Below are 21,620 nucleotides of genomic sequence, written 5' to 3'. Positions count from 1 at the left end.
CCCTGTTACACATGTACACAAACATACAGGGATATAATACCACCCTTTTTTACCCCCATTGCCACAAGCTAAATTCCTCAATTCATTAGAGGAGAAAAACACACAGTCTAACACTCCCATGCATTCATCTGGCAAATGTGGCCTGAGGAATAATGATTTACTGGAGCTCATATTTCACCTGAGTGCACAGGCCAAACAGTTGACTGAAGTGTTGAGGAGAAAATGCTAACTGAAGCAATTTTGGTTTGACTGGAGCAGCCATACACATACAGTTTTGTCCTATTTGTGATTTTTTTTTTTTTTGTAAATACATTTGAGTTAGACAGAATAACTGCAATACCGTACATTGATAAAATATACTGAACATATTGAAAACAAATCGGGGAGGGGGGGTCTACAATTTTGGAGCTTTCTAAAGTGTGTAAACTGCAAACAAGTTTACTTTTGTGGCACATCTATTAAAATTAAACATGAATAAATTTGTTTTGAAGCAAGACTTCCCAACAATGCAGGGTCTGTGTTCACACAGTGGAGTCCTTTCTGTCTGAGCAGCAGTGTAGCCACCACAGGTAGGGTTTGTACCAAATCCGTCTCAGAAGACACACTACCCTGCCCTCTGTTCTCCAACTAAAGAGCTTGCACTTATCTGCCCATTGCAGGGCTGTCTGTGTGCACCCGACGCTCTGTCACATAGAAACCATTCTCAAATTGATTGTGACAGCGCAGGAGCTTTGATTTTTTGTGCTTAAGTATTCAAGCCGCGGCTATAACGCTTAATGTTTTAAAGCTTTGTTGATTTTCTCTATTATTCTTTTTATTTTCTACAAGTTTCAAAGAAATGAATACATTCCTTGTTAAAGCTAAACCGCTTTTAAACTCTGCTTGTGTAAATGCTTGAGTAGAATGCATGCTTAGTTTTTTTTTTTTTAGTTAGGCAGTAAGCTGGCACCCGGCAGGGAAACTTCAGCTCTGTTGAGTTTAAATTTTAAGCGTGGAACAGAGGGGACACTTATCTACTGCTGGACACTAGATTTGTATACATTTCAAACACCATGTGCCTTATTTATTATAAATGCCCTACTGTGCTCCTTGTAATGGGGGCGAAACATTTATATAAGTATAAACATGTGAACTCTTTTTTCTTGGCCTACTTTTTTTTTTTTTTTTCAAGAACTCCATCCACCTTGCCATCTATTATCACTTTGTGTGGTTTGGAGCCCTTCCAGTCAGCCTCCCTTTTCTTCCTCTGTGGTTTTGTTCAGGAGATTTCATCGTTCCTGCAGATTGACAGCTAAGCTCAGGTATGAAAACAAACAGTTGAAAAGAAATCCGCTTCTAATGCTCCCTCACAAATGTTCTTTTGCCTGGTCTTACTAATACTAAGCTTCAGCAGCTCGCAAGAAAAGGCAGATGGAGATTTGAAATCATTAACCCTCAGCAGCACAATTCTACATGTCTCCCTTAAGCGCGGGATCATGTTGCTTGTTTTGTGCTAAGTTTAAATGCTAAAAAGAAAAAGGCAGCCATGCATTCACACAACAATAAGATATAATTATACTTCTGTCATCTCTAAAAGTTAAATGGTTGGGTTAGCAGTGCTCAAAAAGCAATCTCTGATTTTGCTGATACAATTGTCGTGTTTTGTTGTTTACTGTACGTGCGTGATGACTTCAACGGAATACACCATGCGGGGCAAGTTGGAACAAAGCTGCGCTGAAGGAATGTCTCTTTTCATCAGGAAAACCTCGGGTTAAATTCTGTCAAACTAATCAATTTTCATTTTTGCTTTGTCTTCCAACAACTGGATCAAAACAGCTGTTTCCACACCAGTCAGATTCCATTGCACGCTTTTGCAAGAGCACAATTCCTTGGCCTTCAAGATTCCGATGACACAGAGGAAAGACTTAAAAGAGCCTGGCATAATGGGCAAAAAAAAAAAATCCTGCACAGAAGATACAAGGTCACTCGTCCACTGGGCACTGTACTCTTTATTTGCACGTGAGCCATTATTTTCTACAACCTTTTATTCATTTCAACACCTACAGGTATGTTTGCCTTTTGTACACATTTTAACCTAACGATTAATGGAACCTCTGATTCATCATAACACTTTAGATCTTAATCATAAGGTGTTTTCTGCTCGGTACCTTTGTTTGTGTTTTAATTAGGCAGACCTTGTGCATCTCCAACCCTGGGCTTCTTTTTAATTGCCCGTATTTACATCAGGCAGACATCAAACGCAGAGAGAGAGACATTTGTAAGGGTGAGCACAAAGCAGCCCTTTGAAATGTCTACAGTCATATGAAATGGCATGCTAATTAAAAATCTAAGGCTGCCTCTGTGATAGGAGAAGCATTTATATGTGTAACTGCAGTGTATGGACTGTCTCCATAACTCATCAACACACAGAGGCCATAGTGTTTATTATCAGGCTCCCTACCTGTTTACAGACCACCAAGTAACCTTCCCATTTCCATTCATCAAACAGCAGAAATGGCCAGCCTGTAATTTAACACCAAATTTCAAAAGGCTAAATCATTTTAAACATTTTACACTATGCTCTTTGATCTGCTCTGGCATATAGTGCACTAGCACAGATACAATGAATCTAGTTTACCAAGCCATGATTTACCCTTCAGTTCATTTAAGTTATTGCAAGTGAATATTAGAGCATTAAACAGCTGGTTTTGCATTCCTCAGCAAGAAGAGAAAATGTAATTTAATACAGCTAAATGATAGCCGTACATATACAGCACACATATCAGTATTAAAGAAAACAGTCACAGATTTAAATCAGGAAATCTTTTTAGATATTCCCTAGAAAGAAAATAAGAATACTACTGAGAAAAGATGTTTTTACACAAACCAAATCATTTTGAAAAATATTTGACCACAAATTTTTATTTTATGTCATTAAGGATTATTTGATTTAATTGGATAACAACATGAGAGAAGACTTATATAGCTTCCTTAAAGTCAGTATTTTGCTCTCTAATTATAAGTTCCTTGGTCTGTTAAAAGATACTGCCCGCTTCCCCGTCATCACTTGAAAATCATAAGAAATCAGCTTATATATATATATATATATATATATATATATTGAAATGTCAATATGCTCAGTCTAAAACTACTCAAGGGGAAGATTTTGAGCTTCACCTGAATTAATTTTGAAAAAGTCTTATTTAAGGATTCTTTGGCTATCCAATTAATCGACAGATTAATTGATTTGCAAAATTATTGTTACATAGCACAAGTGAAATGATCAAACGATTCAAACTGCTTTAAACATTCTGTCATAAATGAGGTCAATACCCGTGGTCTTTTTCTTAGTGATCTTTGTAAAGCCAAACAGACGTGTTTCAAGATACTGATGATTGAAAAAAAACATTGAACATTATTATGTGACAATATGCAAACAGGGCCTAAGTTTGCAATAGGTTAATCCTCTATAGACTGTCTCTTTGGACCCCATGGGGCAAAAACATAATAAAATTTATTAATTAAACCTTTTATAATAATATATTCTTTAGAGGCATAAAATAGTAGAACAGTTTTCTTATAAGGAACCTCACTGGCAGGAGCCAGTGACAGCCTGGTGCTATCACCAAGCTGTTTTTTTTTTCTGCTCAACATAAACATGCCTGCGCTCAGTAACAGTCAGTGCAAGGAGTAAGCAGGAGCCCTGCCCATCCTCAGCCCACCTTCAACTCACCCTGTAATAAACAGAAATTTTGGGGGAGTACTGGGCAGTTTTTTTGTAGTGCGCTCAACACGCCATGCAGGGCGTTCACTGTTAACACTGGAGACGTTCCACTCTAACACGAGTTCACCAAGGAGACAGCTGTTACTGTCTCCATACTGTCTACTCTCATCTCCTATCTTAGTCTCTTTTTCTTTCAGCTTTACAGAGCTCTGCTTACGTAAACCACATTTTGACTTCAACAGTTATGGGAGCTGCAGGATTGTGGCACATGTGAGCCTTTTTTTGGGAAGGGATGGTAATGGTAAAACAATGAAGATATAAAATACCTAAAAGTTTGAAGAAGGAAACATAATGTAGTTAAAAAAAATAAAATAAAAAGTCTGTCATTTCTATAATATGCATCAGTATTCGTAGCATTTGAATTTTTTTCACATTTTGCCAAAGACTTTAAAATATTTATATGATAAACCACCAACAAAGATGCACATAGTTATAAAGTGGATCACTGCCCCTACACAGTTAGGGACAAATGCAGAGGATAGATTTCCCACTGGGATCAGATTTATAGTCATGGTGTGCCACTTCTTTGATTTTACTTTGGAAAATCTTTTGGCAATGAATCTATTTGGAACAAAACCTCACAAAATATTGCAAATTAATATCTGAATCCTTTCAAGTGAAGTTTTTTTTTATTTTTCAAATTCAATCAATTAAATTGAAACAGCTGAAATAATAATAATAATAATAAAAAAAACTGCTGACAAATTCTAATACGTTAGAATTAGCCTGAAAATGAAATAAGCCTATATAAGATCTAGTATTTTTACTCACCTTTCAAATATTCATTTGTATTTATTTATTTAAATAGACTGTTTATGAGAAAATCAGTATTGCTTCTATTGGTTAAATTAAAGTAAGCTAGGCTTCATGCTGCAATGAGTGAGTTAAACTATTCTAACAGGTCTGTGGAACTATATTTACCATTGATCTGAAAACAGGCATTCTGCAAGTCTCACGAGGGACCTTACAGTCAGATGTCAACATTCAGTTCATTTATGACGATTGGCTAGACATCAACATCACATTTCGCAGTTCTTTCAAGATAATAATCTTAACACGTGTCTTAAATTGCTTAACTAAAATGCATTTTTAAAACCTTTGATTCTCTCCTCTGGGTTTCCTCTGTTGTGTCGAGAATTACCTCCCCTGTCGTGGGAGCGCCCATCGCCCTAAAATCACGCCCATTGATGAGAAAATGGATTGAAATATGAATGAAAAGGCAAATTTTAAATATATTCGTAAGGTTTTCATATTTCTTATACATGGATGCCTTAAAAGGGATAGTTTTGGTGGACAGATAAATTTGAATTAATTGTATTTTCCTAGTATGGAGACACGTTTCAGTCGATGTGCTACAGTCAGTGTGCGATGAATACATTTTCTGCTCAGTGGATGCCAATTCCCGATTTTGCTATCAACACCATTCTAGATCATTTCTGACGCTTAATATGTTAAACTTAGAACCTGGAACCTGCCAAAGAGTCCCTCCCCTCCTTATTTTCACATTTATTGTCCCAGACTTATGAAATTCACTTAGCTGTTGACGGCAGGCTGTGCACTATTCATAAGCACACAGCCTTCCAAATGTTGAATGGGCAATATTATTGCCATTACCCTAATATATAATAGAAATTTACACATTCAGTGATAAAATGTCACACGGGATGGTATGGGGGATGGTCATTTAAGAAGGGGGATGATTTTTAAGATTTTATGCCACGCCCCCTCATCCCCCCTCAACTCAAGTACTGGTTATAACACCAAGTCATTTGGGCTGTGTCTAACAGCCTCGTAAGTGTAGGCATAGAAATAATCCACTGTTCAGTCAGATTGCAAAGAAACTTTTTTTCTCAACAGTTTAAACTCTAGATACAAACTTGCCATATAGGACGTTCATCAGGTTTTTATTTACCTATAGCAATCCAAAAGCTGTCACTAAAAAAGATGTTGATTTCCTTTAACCCCACATGTCTTCTGGTAAACTTTAAAGATTTTCTATGGTGCAGTTGTTTTTATTCATTCTTTTTGTAATAATGTTTTGATGATGGATTAAACACATTCCCAACACAGTTATTTTAGGTTGGTGTCTATGGTGTGGCACACTACAAACCCATAAGATAGAACATGTTGTTTTTATTTCTACCTTTTACTTCTGCCAGCAGCTCACTGGTGTTGAGTCTCTCCATCTTCTCCTTCCAGTCTTTAGAAAGAAGCTTCTCCATGCAAGAAGATTCTGAAACAGGAAAATGAAAAAAGGAACATTTAAAAAAAATTCTATAATCAATTTGGACCTTTTTTCATATTTGATATGCATTGCATTATAGTGTAGGTACCCGTTCCCATACACAATGGCTGAATGCATATGGGATATAGCTTCTGTTTCCTAATTCTCTGGATGTTATATATCTACACTCATAACTGGAAAGTCAGGGTATAAAATTAAAATAATGATATTATATTGGATAGGAAACATTAAAAGAGTCTGTGCCTGACTGTTACAAGATGAGCCAAGGTTGGAATGAGGAGGGAACACAGCATTGTGGGGATAGCATAAGGGCAGAGACGCACATTAAGCGGGAGGCAAGAAGCTTATACTGGACATGTCCAAATGTTCACATAGCTGCCAATGATGAAAACAATTAACATTTGTCCAGTAGACAATGAATCAGAGGAGGAATGGCTGCAATCTGCCATGCTGTCGCTGTTGTAGCTGATAAAGAACATACTGGGCTGGCTGACCCAGGCCTCCATCATCTCTGTGCTGTCCCGGGTTCAGCCTGTTCCCATCAAATACCAACAGCAGAAAAAAGGCTCCAATCCTCCACCTTAAGCCACTCCTTTTGCAAACTGCTTCTGTCTGGAGCAAAGTTAGACTCAAAGGAACTAAGTAGTATTTTTAAATAAATATATATGTGTATATTATTGTGTGTTTTAATTATCTTATCTTGAGGATGCACGATCTTAAAACTATATTCAAATGTGTTTCAATTTTGCAACTGTAAAGTGGATGTGGACCTTAAATAGATCCCTTGAAATGCCATTATACACACAACACACCATGATAAATTATTCAAAAAGCTTTCCCAGCTTTAATGTGACTTATGTGCTATGTAATTAAATAAAAACAATACACACACTTATTTTGACAAAAAATCTTCTTCCATATTAAAAAAAGTCATCAAAAAGCATGATGCTGCCTCTTCCGTGTTCATCAAGTGTTGCTCTGTGCAGTTTTTTTTTTCCCCAACGAACATTCTAGAATCTAAACTTTAGTTTATTTAGAACCTAACAAAACCATCCTACAAGGTTTTGGGAGATTTAAGGCATGGAGTTACATACCAAGAGCCTAACTGGCCTGTGACCATAAAATCCTGTTATCAGTGTGGCCTGTCTGTGTGGTCTTTTTATTTAGTAATGAAAAGTTATGGTCCCGTTTTAGATAGTTCAATTTCATAATTTCTAAAAATGATTGTTTTTACTGAGACAATATCTTTTTTCCCAGCTCTACAAATGCTCTGCACACTGTGTCAGAAGATAAGGAAGACAAAAGGGCAAAAACAAAAAAAAGGCTAAAATTTTATTTTATATTTTCCTCAATATCCACTGTAATTATTTCTCGTTGTTCTATTAAATAATGTAGAATGTTTTAAGTCAGGAAAACCCCAATATTTAGTATGAGTGTGTGTCTAAACTGTTCTGCACAAAATCACACACAGGAAGAAAGCCGATTCAGGAGTCTTTCACATGGAACAAACAGGACTCCTCTAAGTTCACCATTATCATTCTTGACATCAAACAGAGGGAAGATTTATTCAGTGAAGGATGTATACATGTGTTGTTTCCTTTTATCCTTCTGTTATATCTCTTGCCCACTTCCACAAAGCAAACAGCATTGCTCCCCCTGACAAACACACAGACTTCAGAGGAACTGGGAGTAACAGGGGGTCAGCACTTCTTGTGGCCTTGTTTATGGATGGCTTTTGGGGAGATCAAGCAGAGTCACCGTTTTGTTTGATTGTCCACTTCCTCCATGTAAGATGGAGGTCAACGGGACATCTTTAGCTCAGGGTCATTATAATATTACTTCTGCTTTATTGACTTTCCAATTCCCAACTCAGAGTTTGTCCCCTTGACCCTGAGAGAGAGAGAAGGAGAAAAGCCTGTGTGTTCTGTGTGTGTTAACTCCCCACGTGGCATACAGATCACAGATCTTAAAACAGAGGTTAAGGGCTACAGGAGCAGCAAAGATCAGCCATACTTCCCTGACTCTCACCACTGGGTGGGACAGGATTCCTCATCAGAACATCAAACTTCTCTGCACAATGTTAGGGCAATAATTATGATTTTATTTCTCCCAAAGACAAAAATAAATTCATATTTTGTGTGCTGTATAAAGAGGAATAATAAAAAATAAAAAAAACACATAAGGCATGCTTTTTATGCATGCACATTTTCATAACAGATGCTCCTCCAGCACTTGATCATTAAGGAATGCAACAACAGTTGGAGATAATGCCGTGCCAGCTCACATTCTACTCTAGTCCTCCCCCTCCTTCCCTCCCGGGAGAGCCGCCGCTCCCTCGCTCCCTACATCCCCTTCACCAGGCCAGACTCGACCTGTCAAGTCCTCTAACAGGAGAGACCACAGCTGGAATGCAGTGCTGTCCTCCCTGAGCTTCCACCTGAGCGAGGTGAGTAATGACCCCTAGATTAGGCCACAAAATAACTCTCAAAACACCTTTCACTCTTTGACGAACCATAACAAAAGCAGACAACCCCTAAAGGGGGATTGCTAAAACTGAGCAAAGTGCGTACATGTGCTTAAAAAAAAAAAAAAAGAGAGAAAAGAATTAAGTAAGTCTGGCTTTTTTCAAATGGCCCTTGTACAGCCTATTTCCCTGCAAGAATTCAGATTAATAGAGGGCAAGTTATTTCAGTTGCTTAAAACCATGTTTCTTTTCTCAGGAGGAATCAGCAATGCCAATGGGTAAACAATGTGCACCGAAAACATAGTAATAACTGTCAGTTTCTGACAGAGAATATCAAACATTGATTCATTCCGTATTTGACAGAAAACAAAAGATTATGTCAGATAATGCAATTACATTTGACTGTTAAGCAAATCTCTTTATTCTAACAGCTTTTTCCCGAACTTCCTGAAGTTTTGCTAAAAGTTACATTTCAAAGTAGGACATCAAATTCTGAGGAATTAGCTCTAACAACAGAAGAGTCCAGCGAGTTTATTTTTTATTTTCCTATGGGGGCTATTAAATCTCTCACACCCCCACCCTTTCCATTTTTTCCCCTCCTTCTCTCAAGATAAAATGCTCTGTGGCTGGGGAGCAGGTCATTCAGCTGGGATGAGAATGGAATGAAAACAATAGGCCTTATCAGAGTCTTATTTACATTTTCCCAGCGTCCCTGCAGTAGACAGCTTGGCTTGTCACCAAGCCCAGATCGCCCCACTGGACCAGGACCAACTTCCTCCAGGCCCAGCTATTCCAACAGTCCCTGCGGACCCTCGCCTGGCACAAACCCCCTCCGCTCTGCAGCTAGCACAGATAGCAACATACAAGACAAAACTACTAGAGTGTCTGTCCAAGACATGTTCCCATTGAGGGAGGAAATGCTGCTGGACTCCTAAGCCTGTCTGGGTCTTATTGTCTCCTCTCTGGGGCTTGTGCTATGTAACTGGAAAAATGCCCTGAACCCTTTTTTTTTAAGTTTCCAAATGGCACTCAGAAGAAAGTGAATAGCCTTCCACAATTTAACACTGCCAAATTCAGCATGCTTGCCTCCTATCAAAGCTGCCATCTCTGGTGTACAGCGTTCCTATGCAGGCACTGTGATCTTGCTGATGTGGGTGAAGAGAACACCTATAGCTGTGATAAATTGGCAAGATTAAACCACTTCTCTCTCCATTTCTTTTTTCTTGTATTAAAAGTGAAGGTAATGAACCTCATAAATCTCAACAAAGGAATGTTTCTGAGCTGACGTGTGACATAAACAAACCTTTAGAACCAGGCTGAGAGAGGACCTGGGATATCATGTTCTGTGTATACTAGAAAGTGAAGCTCCAGTCAGAGGTTAGTAAGCACCGTCTATTCTGGCACCTTATGTGTGCCAAAGAGAAAAATACTGATGACATTTTACCTCATTTTATGTCAGACTTTGTCTTATTTTGCATCCTCATATTTTTCTCTCCTAGAGACCAGTAATCCAGATTTGATCTAAAGTCATCTAAGAGACATATTCGCATCTGAATGTTTAATCTTTTTTGTACTTATCTCTGGAACAGAAAGTCATTTAACCATATATAAGCATCAAAGTTTAAAATGGTTTTACTTATGTGATGTAAATAAAGAAAGAACCTGGGCATCCCTCTCCCAATAAGCTTCTCTTATCTTTAGCCTTGGGTGAAACAATTTCAGTGGAGAAAGTTTATTAGGTTTTTTAGAAACTACTTCTAATACCTCGCACTCTGCTTCATTGTTGAACTCGTATAAATGGTTAAAGTGTTTTAATTCTAAATTAAAATGTAAAATATTTCGAAATATATGAATATATATATATTTTTTTAGATGTGCAACACAAATATTTAATCTTTATGACTAGTAAAGTGTCATTCCATTTTTTGCTGGATCTGTGATGTACTTTGGCCCTAGGGCACAAAAATTTGCCCATTGACCTCTGTTTAAAGTTGTACATCTGCAGTTGCTCCTTTGCAATAAAAAGGTATAGGAGAGCTCTGGGTGCAAGAGAGCTGAGAGAGAGACGGAGAGAGAGAGAGAGAGAGAGAGAGAGAGAGAGAGAGAGAGAGAGAGAGGGTGCAAGAACTGTCCTTTTCCAGGACCTAGGAAGAAGGCTTGGCTAACAGCATGTAGCGAGGCTAACACTTTATTTTGCTTTCCCTGCATCCTTTTTAAAACTTCAGGATCTTACCCAGCATGTATAAAGACAGGTAGGACTGATTTAAAGCACTTTTTAGAAAAGACCACGAAGAATGAACAATCCGGGATTCAGGTGAAATATAATACAATATAGTGTACGATTTCTTGGTGTTTTTTAATTTGCATAATTGCATTAACACATTCTCAGAAAATAAATAGTTTTTATATATTTTGAAAAATATAAAGCTGACTAATAGCTTCTCCATTATTAAAGTGGTACATTATTTTTTTAGGTTCGTGAAATAATATTGGACCATGCAAAACACAGATTTGAGAAGGGCAAGATTTATGTAAAAAAAATAAACCTGCACATTAAATTATGTTTTGTTTTTATAAAGTGTTTTTATAATGTTTGTTGTTGTTGGCATTCATATAAATATAATGCTGTGATAACTTAATATACGTTTGGTCGGTCTTTTGGTATACATCTGTTTGGAGAAAACTCCACCAGCCACTTCTGGATTGGGTTGGTGTCACATATCTAATTGTTCAAATTCAACATCCGTGTCCTATTTTTTCTTATGGCTGTCATTCCATTTTTTATTGTTATAAGAAGATGAAAAAACTATCTAATAAATGAGAGCCAGTTGGCTAAAAATGTTGATGACTAAGAAGTGAAGTTGAAATAAAGTTTTTTAGAGGTCAATATTTTTTAATGATCAGCATAAAGGACCAGTCGCATTTAAAATCCCTAAATTTACATTAAACTGACAGAAAACGGTCCCAAATCATTTTTGTTACTGTACCTTCCATTTAAAAGCGACGGGTAAAGAATATTCCCTTTTTAAGAATAACTTTCCAGACTGAACTCGACTTATGAAGTCTGGTTTCTCTGGCACTAAAACAGCCCAGCGTTGCTTTTTTTGAATTTTCACTTTAAATTATCGACACTTTCAATCCCTCAAAGCTTTACTAAATTTGTTGTCGCAACCCAAACACACCATCGTGTTTCCAATGGCTACAACCACTTCAAAGCACAAAAACGAAAGAAAATGGTTTGTTGCAACATGCAGCACCGGGTGTTTTATTACTCTTGGTTGTCAGCAATGAAAGCGTTTCCACAGATTGCCACTGCATTCTGAGCCTCTCTGTGTGCACTATTCTCCAGGGAGAAAGATGATACTTGTGTTTGAGTGTTTGTTGTGTCGAAAAGCCGTTGGCAGAGAAAAGAGAGCCATCTGAGCGAGTCAACTTAGCCATAAGTCATGGATAAGCGACTGGAAGACTCCCCCTTCACCATTGGCCTTGTACAGTATATCAGTTGTCAGAGCCTCGAGGGAAAGCATGTAATTAAGAAATCAATGATCAGCTGACTCTGACAATATAAATAATTTCCTCTCTACAATGGAGCAGATTGGACAGCGGAGGAAACAAGGGAGCAATTTGCATTAGCAGAATTTTAAATAGAAGACATTGCTTTCACTTAGTACAATATCCAGCTGCTGTCACTTGAAACAATTAAGTACTCAAAATTAAAAAGCAGAAAGAATTGGGATAGACAAATGGGATAGAAAAATATATTCATTTAATTTATATAACTTAATAGATGGGTGATGCAACTATTTATATACAAACTGGAAGCAAAACATGAATATATATCAACATATTCCCTTTATCACAGTAAATGGGGCAACTTAAATTATATTCATATCATTTTTTTGGAAAAGAATCCTATAAACGCACAAGGAGATCAGAATGAATAAGTCCATAAATGTCATACTGTGTGAAAAAGTGGGATGACATAGGATATTTATTGCACACATGAAGCAACCATGAAAAAAAGCACTAAAACCTCCCCCATCACTACACGTAAATATCAGCCAGCTTAGTCCTGACCGATGGCCTATAAAAAGGTTTTTCATGACTAAGGCATTGCTCAAGAAGCATCATAAGGAGTAAAGAAAGAGCCTTAGCTGGTAGACAGTTATTTTAAGTTTATGTTGTTTTAAAAACAATATGAAATAGGCTCAACCGCAAAGGCTTACATGCTTACTTATTTCACAAGACTCCAATGCTGTAGAAAGAACGTGTTAAAGCTTATTTAAAGTTTTTTTTTTTTTACTTAGACAAGGTAAGGGTGAGCTGGGAAATGGTATTCAGACAGAAAAAATAAATCCTTTCAATGTTATTTCAAAAGCCATGTTTGGGGAAGGACCAAAAAAAAAAGATTTAGAGGTGGGTGTTTTTCAGCATGTGATATTGACAGACTATGTAGAAAGGATGAAATGTAATAAGTAGGCAGACTGAATAAGAATCTGAGACTAAATAATAATGGAAGAAATGATCGCACCCAAAGCTAAGAAAACCCCTAGTTTGTTTCAGAAGATGCTGTAAAGCAATCTTTAGAAAATAAGCTTTTTCTACAAAATATTAAAGGAATTTCAATCAGGCTCTTTAAAATATTTCCTTGTGTTAGCGCACTTTATTATACCTAACTTAGTTTGCAGAGTAATTTATTTTGAAATCTTTGTGTGTAGATAACTTCAGTTATTACCGACATCTGATGTAGAATCCATTTAAATAGCCCAATCAGTAAAGTAAATATACTTACTGCAAATGGAAAGAAGTTGAGATATTTAAAACTTAATTTTTCTACTAAATACTTTCAAGCTTAAATTACTGAAAAATAATTTACATTTAATTCGAAGGGATAAATCTAATAATTTAGTAATATTTCAAGAAAAAGAAACAAAAAAATTGTCAATCTTAAATTTGGCTGTATGCAAAACATCTTTTATACCTAAAAAATTCCCCAAATTATAGTGAAATAATAAAATAGAAGTATAATCCATGTATAACAATGATAGGTTAACTTCTGACTCCTCATCGCTCTAAGCTACAAGAGAAATAAATCAAAAGTCGGATTTGACAAGAAAAAAAAAAAAGAAAATGACTCTGACACACTCCAAGAAGTCCTTTGAATATCTTAATCACAGGCACACTAAAAACAAGACCCCGTCATCAAACCAAATAAAACATAATAATTACAAGAGGCAGGCAGGGAAGTGAAATCCTGAGAGAAAACATGTTTTTGTAATTCAGCCGGTAGTCCCAGAGACAACAGCTGTTGGATGCTGCAAATACTCCTGAAGTCTCCATAATCATGCTGTTATTGAAGTGAGGACAAAAAGGGCACTAATTGCATGGGAGCAATTGAAACGCAATAGGTTACACACCCGGGTGATGCTGCACAATGCAAACTCTAAAGAGGGAGCTTCGGTGGGGAGAGAAGGGAGAGAAAAATATTCAGAGCACAACACAGCGTTGTCGCTCATTTTCAGGCAATTACCTTTCCTCTTTGTCAACTGTTGTAATAACCTCCTACATTTCCCGAAGACTTCTTTGGGGCAGTTAAATAATTTCTTTTTTTTTTTTTTTTATGTAATTACTGGTACTGGCATGCATAAATAAAGAAGTCCGACTCTGCTTTTGGTGTCACTGTACCAGCGGAGCACCTGCACTTGGTAGTGGGTTTTCTTTAACTGACACCTAATCATTATTCCACTTGGTGAGCATTTCTGCTAGTCACCTGGTCATGTAAACAGTGTCTAAAAATGTATTGCATTTAAGATGTGCTTCATCTGAGAGACAGCACATCCCCTCTTTTTCATTTGTCCACGTTAGGCACTGCTGGATCCAGCCTTCTTTCCTGTATCCGAGCCAAAACCAGTTGTTAGCCTCTTAAACGGGTTTAGGGTCAGCAAAAGATTGTCTTTTTTTTTTTTTTTTTAAGTCAGAGGTCTTTTCATGAACAAGCATTTGAGGCTTTGGGAAAGCTTTGCTGAAGGCTGAGATTGGATTAATACTTAAGTACAAAGTAGTTTGGACTGTGAATACTCAGTCTGTTTCATGATTGGAAACATTTGCCTCAAGTGTGTATTTCTTACTGTTTACTCTTTGACTGGTTGCTATGATTTAGAGTCAAATGCAAAGTAACCTGAAATAGTTTCCCACCAGCATCAAGTTGTCCAAAGTTATTTAAGGCCCAAAGCAGAATTTTTGGGGGGCCCATTAAAATATTTTCAATTATTCATCACAACAAACTATTTTATAGTTTGACACCACAAATTGAAAACTGTCCATTTTTGATGAGCTACACAGGTAAATATTTCCAATCAGATGATTTATTAAATGTGACTTGTTATCATTAAAATAGCAAGAAGTCTGAAGAACGCAACTAGAGAGAAAAGCAGCAAAGATTATACATTTCTATGAGTTTCTATAAATTATGAAGAAACTACTCACTGCTCTAAATAACACTTTCACAGTTTATAAAATAACACTTTGTGTTTAAACTTGGCCTGTTTTCCATTAATTTTTTCTTAAAATAAGTGCAATTGTTCTTGAATTGAGGAGGTAAGTAGGACACTTTGCCAATGGAACAACACAATTTACGTTTAAAATAAGAAAAAAAAAAGAAAAAAAACAATTGCATTGTCTTATTTCAAGTGCATATTTACTAATTATCGTATTTTAAGAGTTAAAATACTCAATCCATTGGCAAATCATCTTATTTATGTACTCAAAGTAAGGGTAAATACACTTAATTTAAGAAATGTTGACTTATTTCTAGATCGTTTCTGCAGTGTGGATTCCTATGAGCAGAAAGGAAGAGAAAGGACACCTTTCAATCACTCATGGGATGAGTTCGACAGCTTTTTTTAAAGCAATATTTTTTCTAAAGCATCTTTTTTTTCAAACACCTTTTTTTAATTTGCTTTATGAAATTATTATTGGGCAGATACTTTATAAAGTTTCTTTATTAAATGTAATATGAGTACAAGCATATTCACTTCAATTCAGTTAATTTATATAGCACCAATTCACAACACGTCATCTCAAAGCACTTTACAATTCGACTAGATCATACAGTTAAACTGATTCAAAGTTTTTTATCTAAGGAAAACCAGTTGATTGCATCGACTCATTGACTCAAAGGCAATCCCCCACACTAAGCATGCTTGTAGCGACAGTGGAGAGGAAAAACTCCCTTTTAACAGGAAGAAATATCCAGCAGAACCAGGCTCAGCGTGTGCTGCCATCTGCTGAGGCCGACTGGGGTTTAAGGAGACAGAAGCAGAGATACAGAAAGGAGCAGAGATACAAAAGGCAACTGTAAACCAGCTCCATAGGCGTCTACCATCAAGGAAACACACAGCCGTATTGAGTCTCAAAACTTTCAAATTTCTATTGTTGTTTCATTGTGGAAGATGATAATTTTATCCAGAACACAAAATTCTTCCTACTGTTGTGTTATATCTTTATGCACCTAGAGGTGACTTTGATGGGCTGTATAATGACTTTTTTTTTTTTTTTTTTTTNTTTTTTTTTTACTTAGACAAGGTAAGGGTGAGCTGGGAAATGGTATTCAGACAGAAAAAATAAATCCTTTCAATGTTATTTCAAAAGCCATGTTTGGGGAAGGACCAAAAAAAAAAGATTTAGAGGTGGGTGTTTTTCAGCATGTGATATTGACAGACTATGTAGAAAGGATGAAATGTAATAAGTAGGCAGACTGAATAAGAATCTGAGACTAAATAATAATGGAAGAAATGATCGCACCCAAAGCTAAGAAAACCCCTAGTTTGTTTCAGAAGATGCTGTAAAGCAATCTTTAGAAAATAAGCTTTTTCTACAAAATATTAAAGGAATTTCAATCAGGCTCTTTAAAATATTTCCTTGTGTTAGCGCACTTTATTATACCTAACTTAGTTTGCTGAGTAATTTATTTTGAAATCTTTGTGTGTAGATAACTTCAGTTATTACCGACATCTGATGTAGAATCCATTTAAATAGCCCAATCAGTAAAGTAAATATACTTACTGCAAATGGAAAGAAGTTGAGATATTTAAAACTTAATTTTTCTACTAAATACTTTCAAGCTTAAATTACTGAAAAATAATTTACATTTAATTTGAAGGGATAAATCTAATAATTTAGTAATATTTCAAGAAAAAGAAACAAAAAAATTGTCAATCTTAAATTTGGCTGTATGCAAAACATCTTTTATACCTAAAAAATTCCCCAAATTATAGTGAAATAATAAAATAGAAGTATAATCCATGTATAACAATGATAGGTTAACTTCTGACTCCTCATCGCTCTAAGCTACAAGAGAAATAAATCAAAAGTCGGATTTGACAAGAAAAAAAAAAAAGAAAATGACTCTGACACACTCCAAGAAGTCCTTTGAATATCTTAATCACAGGCACACTAAAAACAAGACCCCGTCATCAAACCAAATAAAACATAATAATTACAAGAGGCAGGCAGGGAAGTGAAATCCTGAGAGAAAACATGTTTTTGTAATTCAGCCGGTAGTCCCAGAGACAACAGCTGTTGGATGCTGCAAATACTCCTGAAGTCTCCATAATCATGCTGTTATTGAAGTGAGGACAAAAAGGGCACTAATTGCATGGGAGCAATTGAAACGCAATAGGTTACACACCCGGGTGATGCTGCACAATGCAAACTCTAAAGAGGGAGCTTCGGTGGGGAGAGAAGGGAGAGAAAAATATTCAGAGCACAACACAGCGTTGTCGCTCATTTTCAGGCAATTACCTTTCCTCTTTGTCAACTGTTGTAATAACCTCCTACATTTCCCGAAGACTTCTTTGGGGCAGTTAAATAATTTCTTTTTTTTTTTTTTTTATGTAATTACTGGTACTGGCATGCATAAATAAAGAAGTCCGACTCTGCTTTTGGTGTCACTGTACCAGCGGAGCACCTGCACTTGGTAGTGGGTTTTCTTTAACTGACACCTAATCATTATTCCACTTGGTGAGCATTTCTGCTAGTCACCTGGTCATGTAAACAGTGTCTAAAAATGTATTGCATTTAAGATGTGCTTCATCTGAGAGACAGCACATCCCCTCTTTTTCATTTGTCCACGTTAGGCACTGCTGGATCCAGCCTTCTTTCCTGTATCCGAGCCAAAACCAGTTGTTAGCCTCTTAAACGGGTTTAGGGTCAGCAAAAGATTGTCTTTTTTTTTTTTTTTTTTTGTAAGGACACTGACATTGATTGAAAGTTGTTCATCCAAATATAACTTTTACATTTAATAATATATTTCTTGTGCGACTCACTGTTACAGCATTGCTTTACATTGCCCTCCCCTCCTTGAAAAATAACTCACCAACATAACAAAGAGATTTCAGGAAATTATGTGGCACTCACCTCACCCACTTTAGAACAATCCACAGTTTTATTGTGGCTGCATTTTCTTTTAGTTTGCAATATATTTTGTATATACTAAAATTGTTTACCTATTCTGCTGTATTTTAAAAACATTTGTGCAGGTTGTTCATGACAAGAGTCCTGCTTTGTGTTCTGACTGACAGCTTGTGCAGCTCTATGACTGTAGCTCTACTTTCTTTACAAAAAGCATTTTTTTTTTTTTTTGAGAGGAGGTGGGTTCTTTTATGATATCACTTAGTGAAATGCGGTACTTAGTGGTATTTTATCGGACACCAAGTTGTGCAGTGAGTGATGTGCATAGGCAGTGTGTCCAGTGCCAATAGATCTACTGCGAACAACCATATAACATTTGATGGACACAGATTAGTCAACTGAAGCACCAGTTCTAACTGTAGTTGATCAGACACATCAATAGATTATTGTCCCACCTATCAATTGCTGCAAACAGGAATGATAGTTAAATTCTTTTGATTTTTCAAAGGAATTTAACAAGACGAGCCAATTAAAAGTGCAGGAACAGCAAGGAAGTTGAAAGATGTCCATCTGTTAAATTAACATAAATATCGTAATGCAGAGCTTTGAATTATGTTTCACATGGAAAAATAGTGCTGTCTGTTGATGAAAGTCAATGACTGAAGTGAGTTGCATATGGAGCCTCTGTTTGCAAACATTGTTGGGGGAGGTGTTGTGGGAGGAGTGCAGTAATCTATAGAAATGTTTCCAAATTAACAGCTCTTGTCCAATTGACTTCCAGAGAGAATGTTTAAAAAAAACATAATAACTTTTAGGGCTATATTTTCCTTGAAATTCTATGGATTGTGTCCACATTGAAATCATAATATCTTCTTCAATGCTTTCTCAACTCAACATGTTTGACATCATTTGAAATCTTAGATTTCACTTTTTTGGGATCTGTAAATGACTGAAAAGAACCCTGTGTAGTGTTTGATTGTTTTCATTTCTAGTTGTTTTCCCTGTCTTCATATAGAGATAAGAATTTTCCCTATTTTACACATTGTCCCTTAAGTAAATTGTCTGAATGTGAAGATTAATCAGTCTATAAATTCTACCCAAGAAGAAGTATGTTCACTTAAGATTCAAGCTGTAAATATATATGTAAAACTTGGACAGTTGTCTGGATCAATTGAAGTTGTCTTGAGACTTCCCCCGGGAGGGGGGAAGTCTCAAAATCTTCTAAATCTGCTTATGCATTAGACCAGCCCTGAATTATCGGCCTTGTGCACTAGGTCGGTATTTTGTCAGACATAAACACAGTGGGAATGCACAAATTAATTTCTAAGGGTCTTAGTTCCTGTGCAGGATAAGCAAACTGCCTTCAACAAGCAGAAACTTCTCCCCTCCCCCTCCCCCTCCCCTCCATCCTCAATGACCAACATGTTAATCCTACAGGGTTGACCTGTCCATTGCGAGGCACCATCCATGCACAGAGCACCCTGACCTTTCTAAATAGGACACATGTCCATCAAGCATATATGAATTAAGCATCCCCAAGAGGTTTCACCTCCTGAGCCAAGCAGCATGTGACCTCTCCCAATCCATTTTACTGCGGCACTCTGTGGCAATCAGCCTTGAATTATTAAAGTGAGCAGTGAGCAATGATCAATTCATTGCAGCCCTCGCTCGCAGGCTGCCCCGCTGTACTTCAGCAGAAATGACATTGAGAACACTTGAGTATGCTTCCAGACAATGCACATAAATGTGAAATATGTCAGACCCAATATGTCAATAATCATAACTGTACAGACTGAGGCCATGTCCAGGCTAATCCTGCTGAAATGCTGTTAGATGACTGTGCTGTGAGCAGGTTTCAGTGCTGTGGGTCCTTACAATACCTTACTAAGGAGAGATTATGAACAATTGGATGTTCATGCAACTCCTTTTGGGAAATAGACATCTGTAATTGTTGTTTTAACAGACGGACTTGTCTGTGTGTGCTTTTAAATATAAACAAGCTGCTGTCAAAGTTCTCTTCATAATGTGAGGGAAGGATTGAAAACGCATAACAAATGGAACAAGGAAGTAGGGGATAGTAATAACAAAAAATAAACAACCAGACTCAATCAAAACTTTCTAAGGAGAAGAAGAGGAGCCAAGATAAACCAGAACTCAGAGCCCCCAAAACTGCAATCTCTCCTTAAGCCGGAGAGTGGCAGCTGGCAGAACAGCTGGTGAATAGGATTAATGTCAAAAGAATGAAATAAAACTCAACATATGTCCGAGCCTGAGGTGTTGGGACTATGCGTGATTGTGCCCCCGATGGATGCCATGTGTGCAGCTGGAAGGAGCTGCTGTGCTGCTCTGCTTTCTAACCCACAAGGTCACTTTTAAGAAGTAGGACTATTAAACGCTTGGATGGCAAAATAAACTTTTTATCTGTGAATCGTTCTGCTTCTTTTTCTAGTAAATTTCTATTTTAGGTCACAAAACAATCATTTTGAATATAAATTGATAAAATGAGTTATTGTGATTAAACTGAGGCAGAGTAAATGTTATTTTAAAAGAAAGTGGCAGAAGAAAAAAATATTTTTTTGAAATAGTGCCCTTTGAAGTCCTTCTAATATATACATTGCAATCTTGTAAGTAAACATATTACTTAAACTATATATATAAATCTATTACTTGAACTAAATTTCTGTAGATATTTTACTTAAAAAAAAGGACAAGTAAGTTTGGTTTACTATAAAGAAAGAGCAGACTCTACCTCTGCGTTTTAGACCAATCCTGATGAGCCAGATGAAAACTTCCTGATTAGAAACATGTCAACTGAGTTTTCATTTATAATATTCATTTGATTTAGGCAATCACTTCGATCCACACACTGTAATAAATGATAATAATTTCCTGCAAAAAATTTAATTATTGGGTATCTTGCAATGAGAGGGGGGGATTTTTTAGAGGGGTGTGGGGTACACAGCAATTTAACTGTCAGAAATAAAGTTGCCTGCTTATCAAAGCTCGCAAACATTCACATTTATTCATCTATGTTAAATTAATAAATGTGCAAAGAAAATGGAGAGCACTGTGATCATAGCAGTTCAGCATGATTTAGTAAATTAATGGGTGTCTGACTCCATAGGACAAAAAGAGACTAATGGGATCCACATGAATGCGTTACGGTTTGCAGGCAAGCCAAGTGTCTGGTTTGCAAACTGAAACTTTATTTTAGTCTCTCTGGACACCTATCATGCAAGCCTGAACCCTGAGATAAAGTGTTTTGTTTTATAATGTCCTGATAACAGGGCATCTTGTGCTACTCAAAACTATAAATGACTTAAAAATGTCTAAAATCCTTGTATTTTAGAATCCACCAGTTATTTTCAGGCGAGAATTTCGTAAAGAAAACAATGGTGCATAGTAAAAGTTGTTTACTAAATTAAATATCATTTTTTTTTTGGGTTGCAATAAACAAAACATTTTTAACATTTTACTTAAGAAGAAAATAAACCCAGTACTGAAAAGGACTGGCACTGTTTCTGTTATTTAGAAATTTAGGTTAAACAATGTGCAAAACAATTCATGGTAAATAATGTTTTATTGCACTAGGACTGTAACATACTATAGTTAGACATTTTCAAATTCCTAACTGCATCTTAAATATCTTTTTTTAGAAGGGAGGAAAAACATTGTAACAAAACAGTTCTCTAAAAGCTAGAAATGTAAAAATAATAATGTTTTTTTACCTAATCTTT

General features: G+C 36.5%; 1 protein-coding gene across 13 annotated transcripts in view; it reads right to left on the bottom strand.

The window, feature by feature from the left end:
* Window positions 1-21,620, bottom strand: part of LOC107085580 (transcription factor SOX-6-like) — a 153,048-nt gene that overhangs the window by 67,816 nt on the left and 63,612 nt on the right. For all 13 annotated transcript variants that reach the window (XM_015375976.1, XM_015375984.1, XM_015375982.1 and 10 more), the window contains one exon: window positions 5,907-5,996. In XM_015375976.1, the coding sequence (XP_015231462.1) occupies window positions 5,907-5,996 (90 nt within the window). The remainder of the gene's footprint in view (window positions 1-5,906; window positions 5,997-21,620) is intronic.

The sequence above is a fragment of the Cyprinodon variegatus genome, unplaced genomic scaffold (assembly GCF_000732505.1).
Source record: "Cyprinodon variegatus isolate N-32 unplaced genomic scaffold, C_variegatus-1.0 Scaffold128, whole genome shotgun sequence".
Classification (NCBI taxonomy): Eukaryota; Metazoa; Chordata; class Actinopteri; order Cyprinodontiformes; family Cyprinodontidae; genus Cyprinodon; species Cyprinodon variegatus.
Note: the sequence above shows the minus strand (reverse complement) of the source record. Positions and strands in the feature narration are given on the sequence as shown.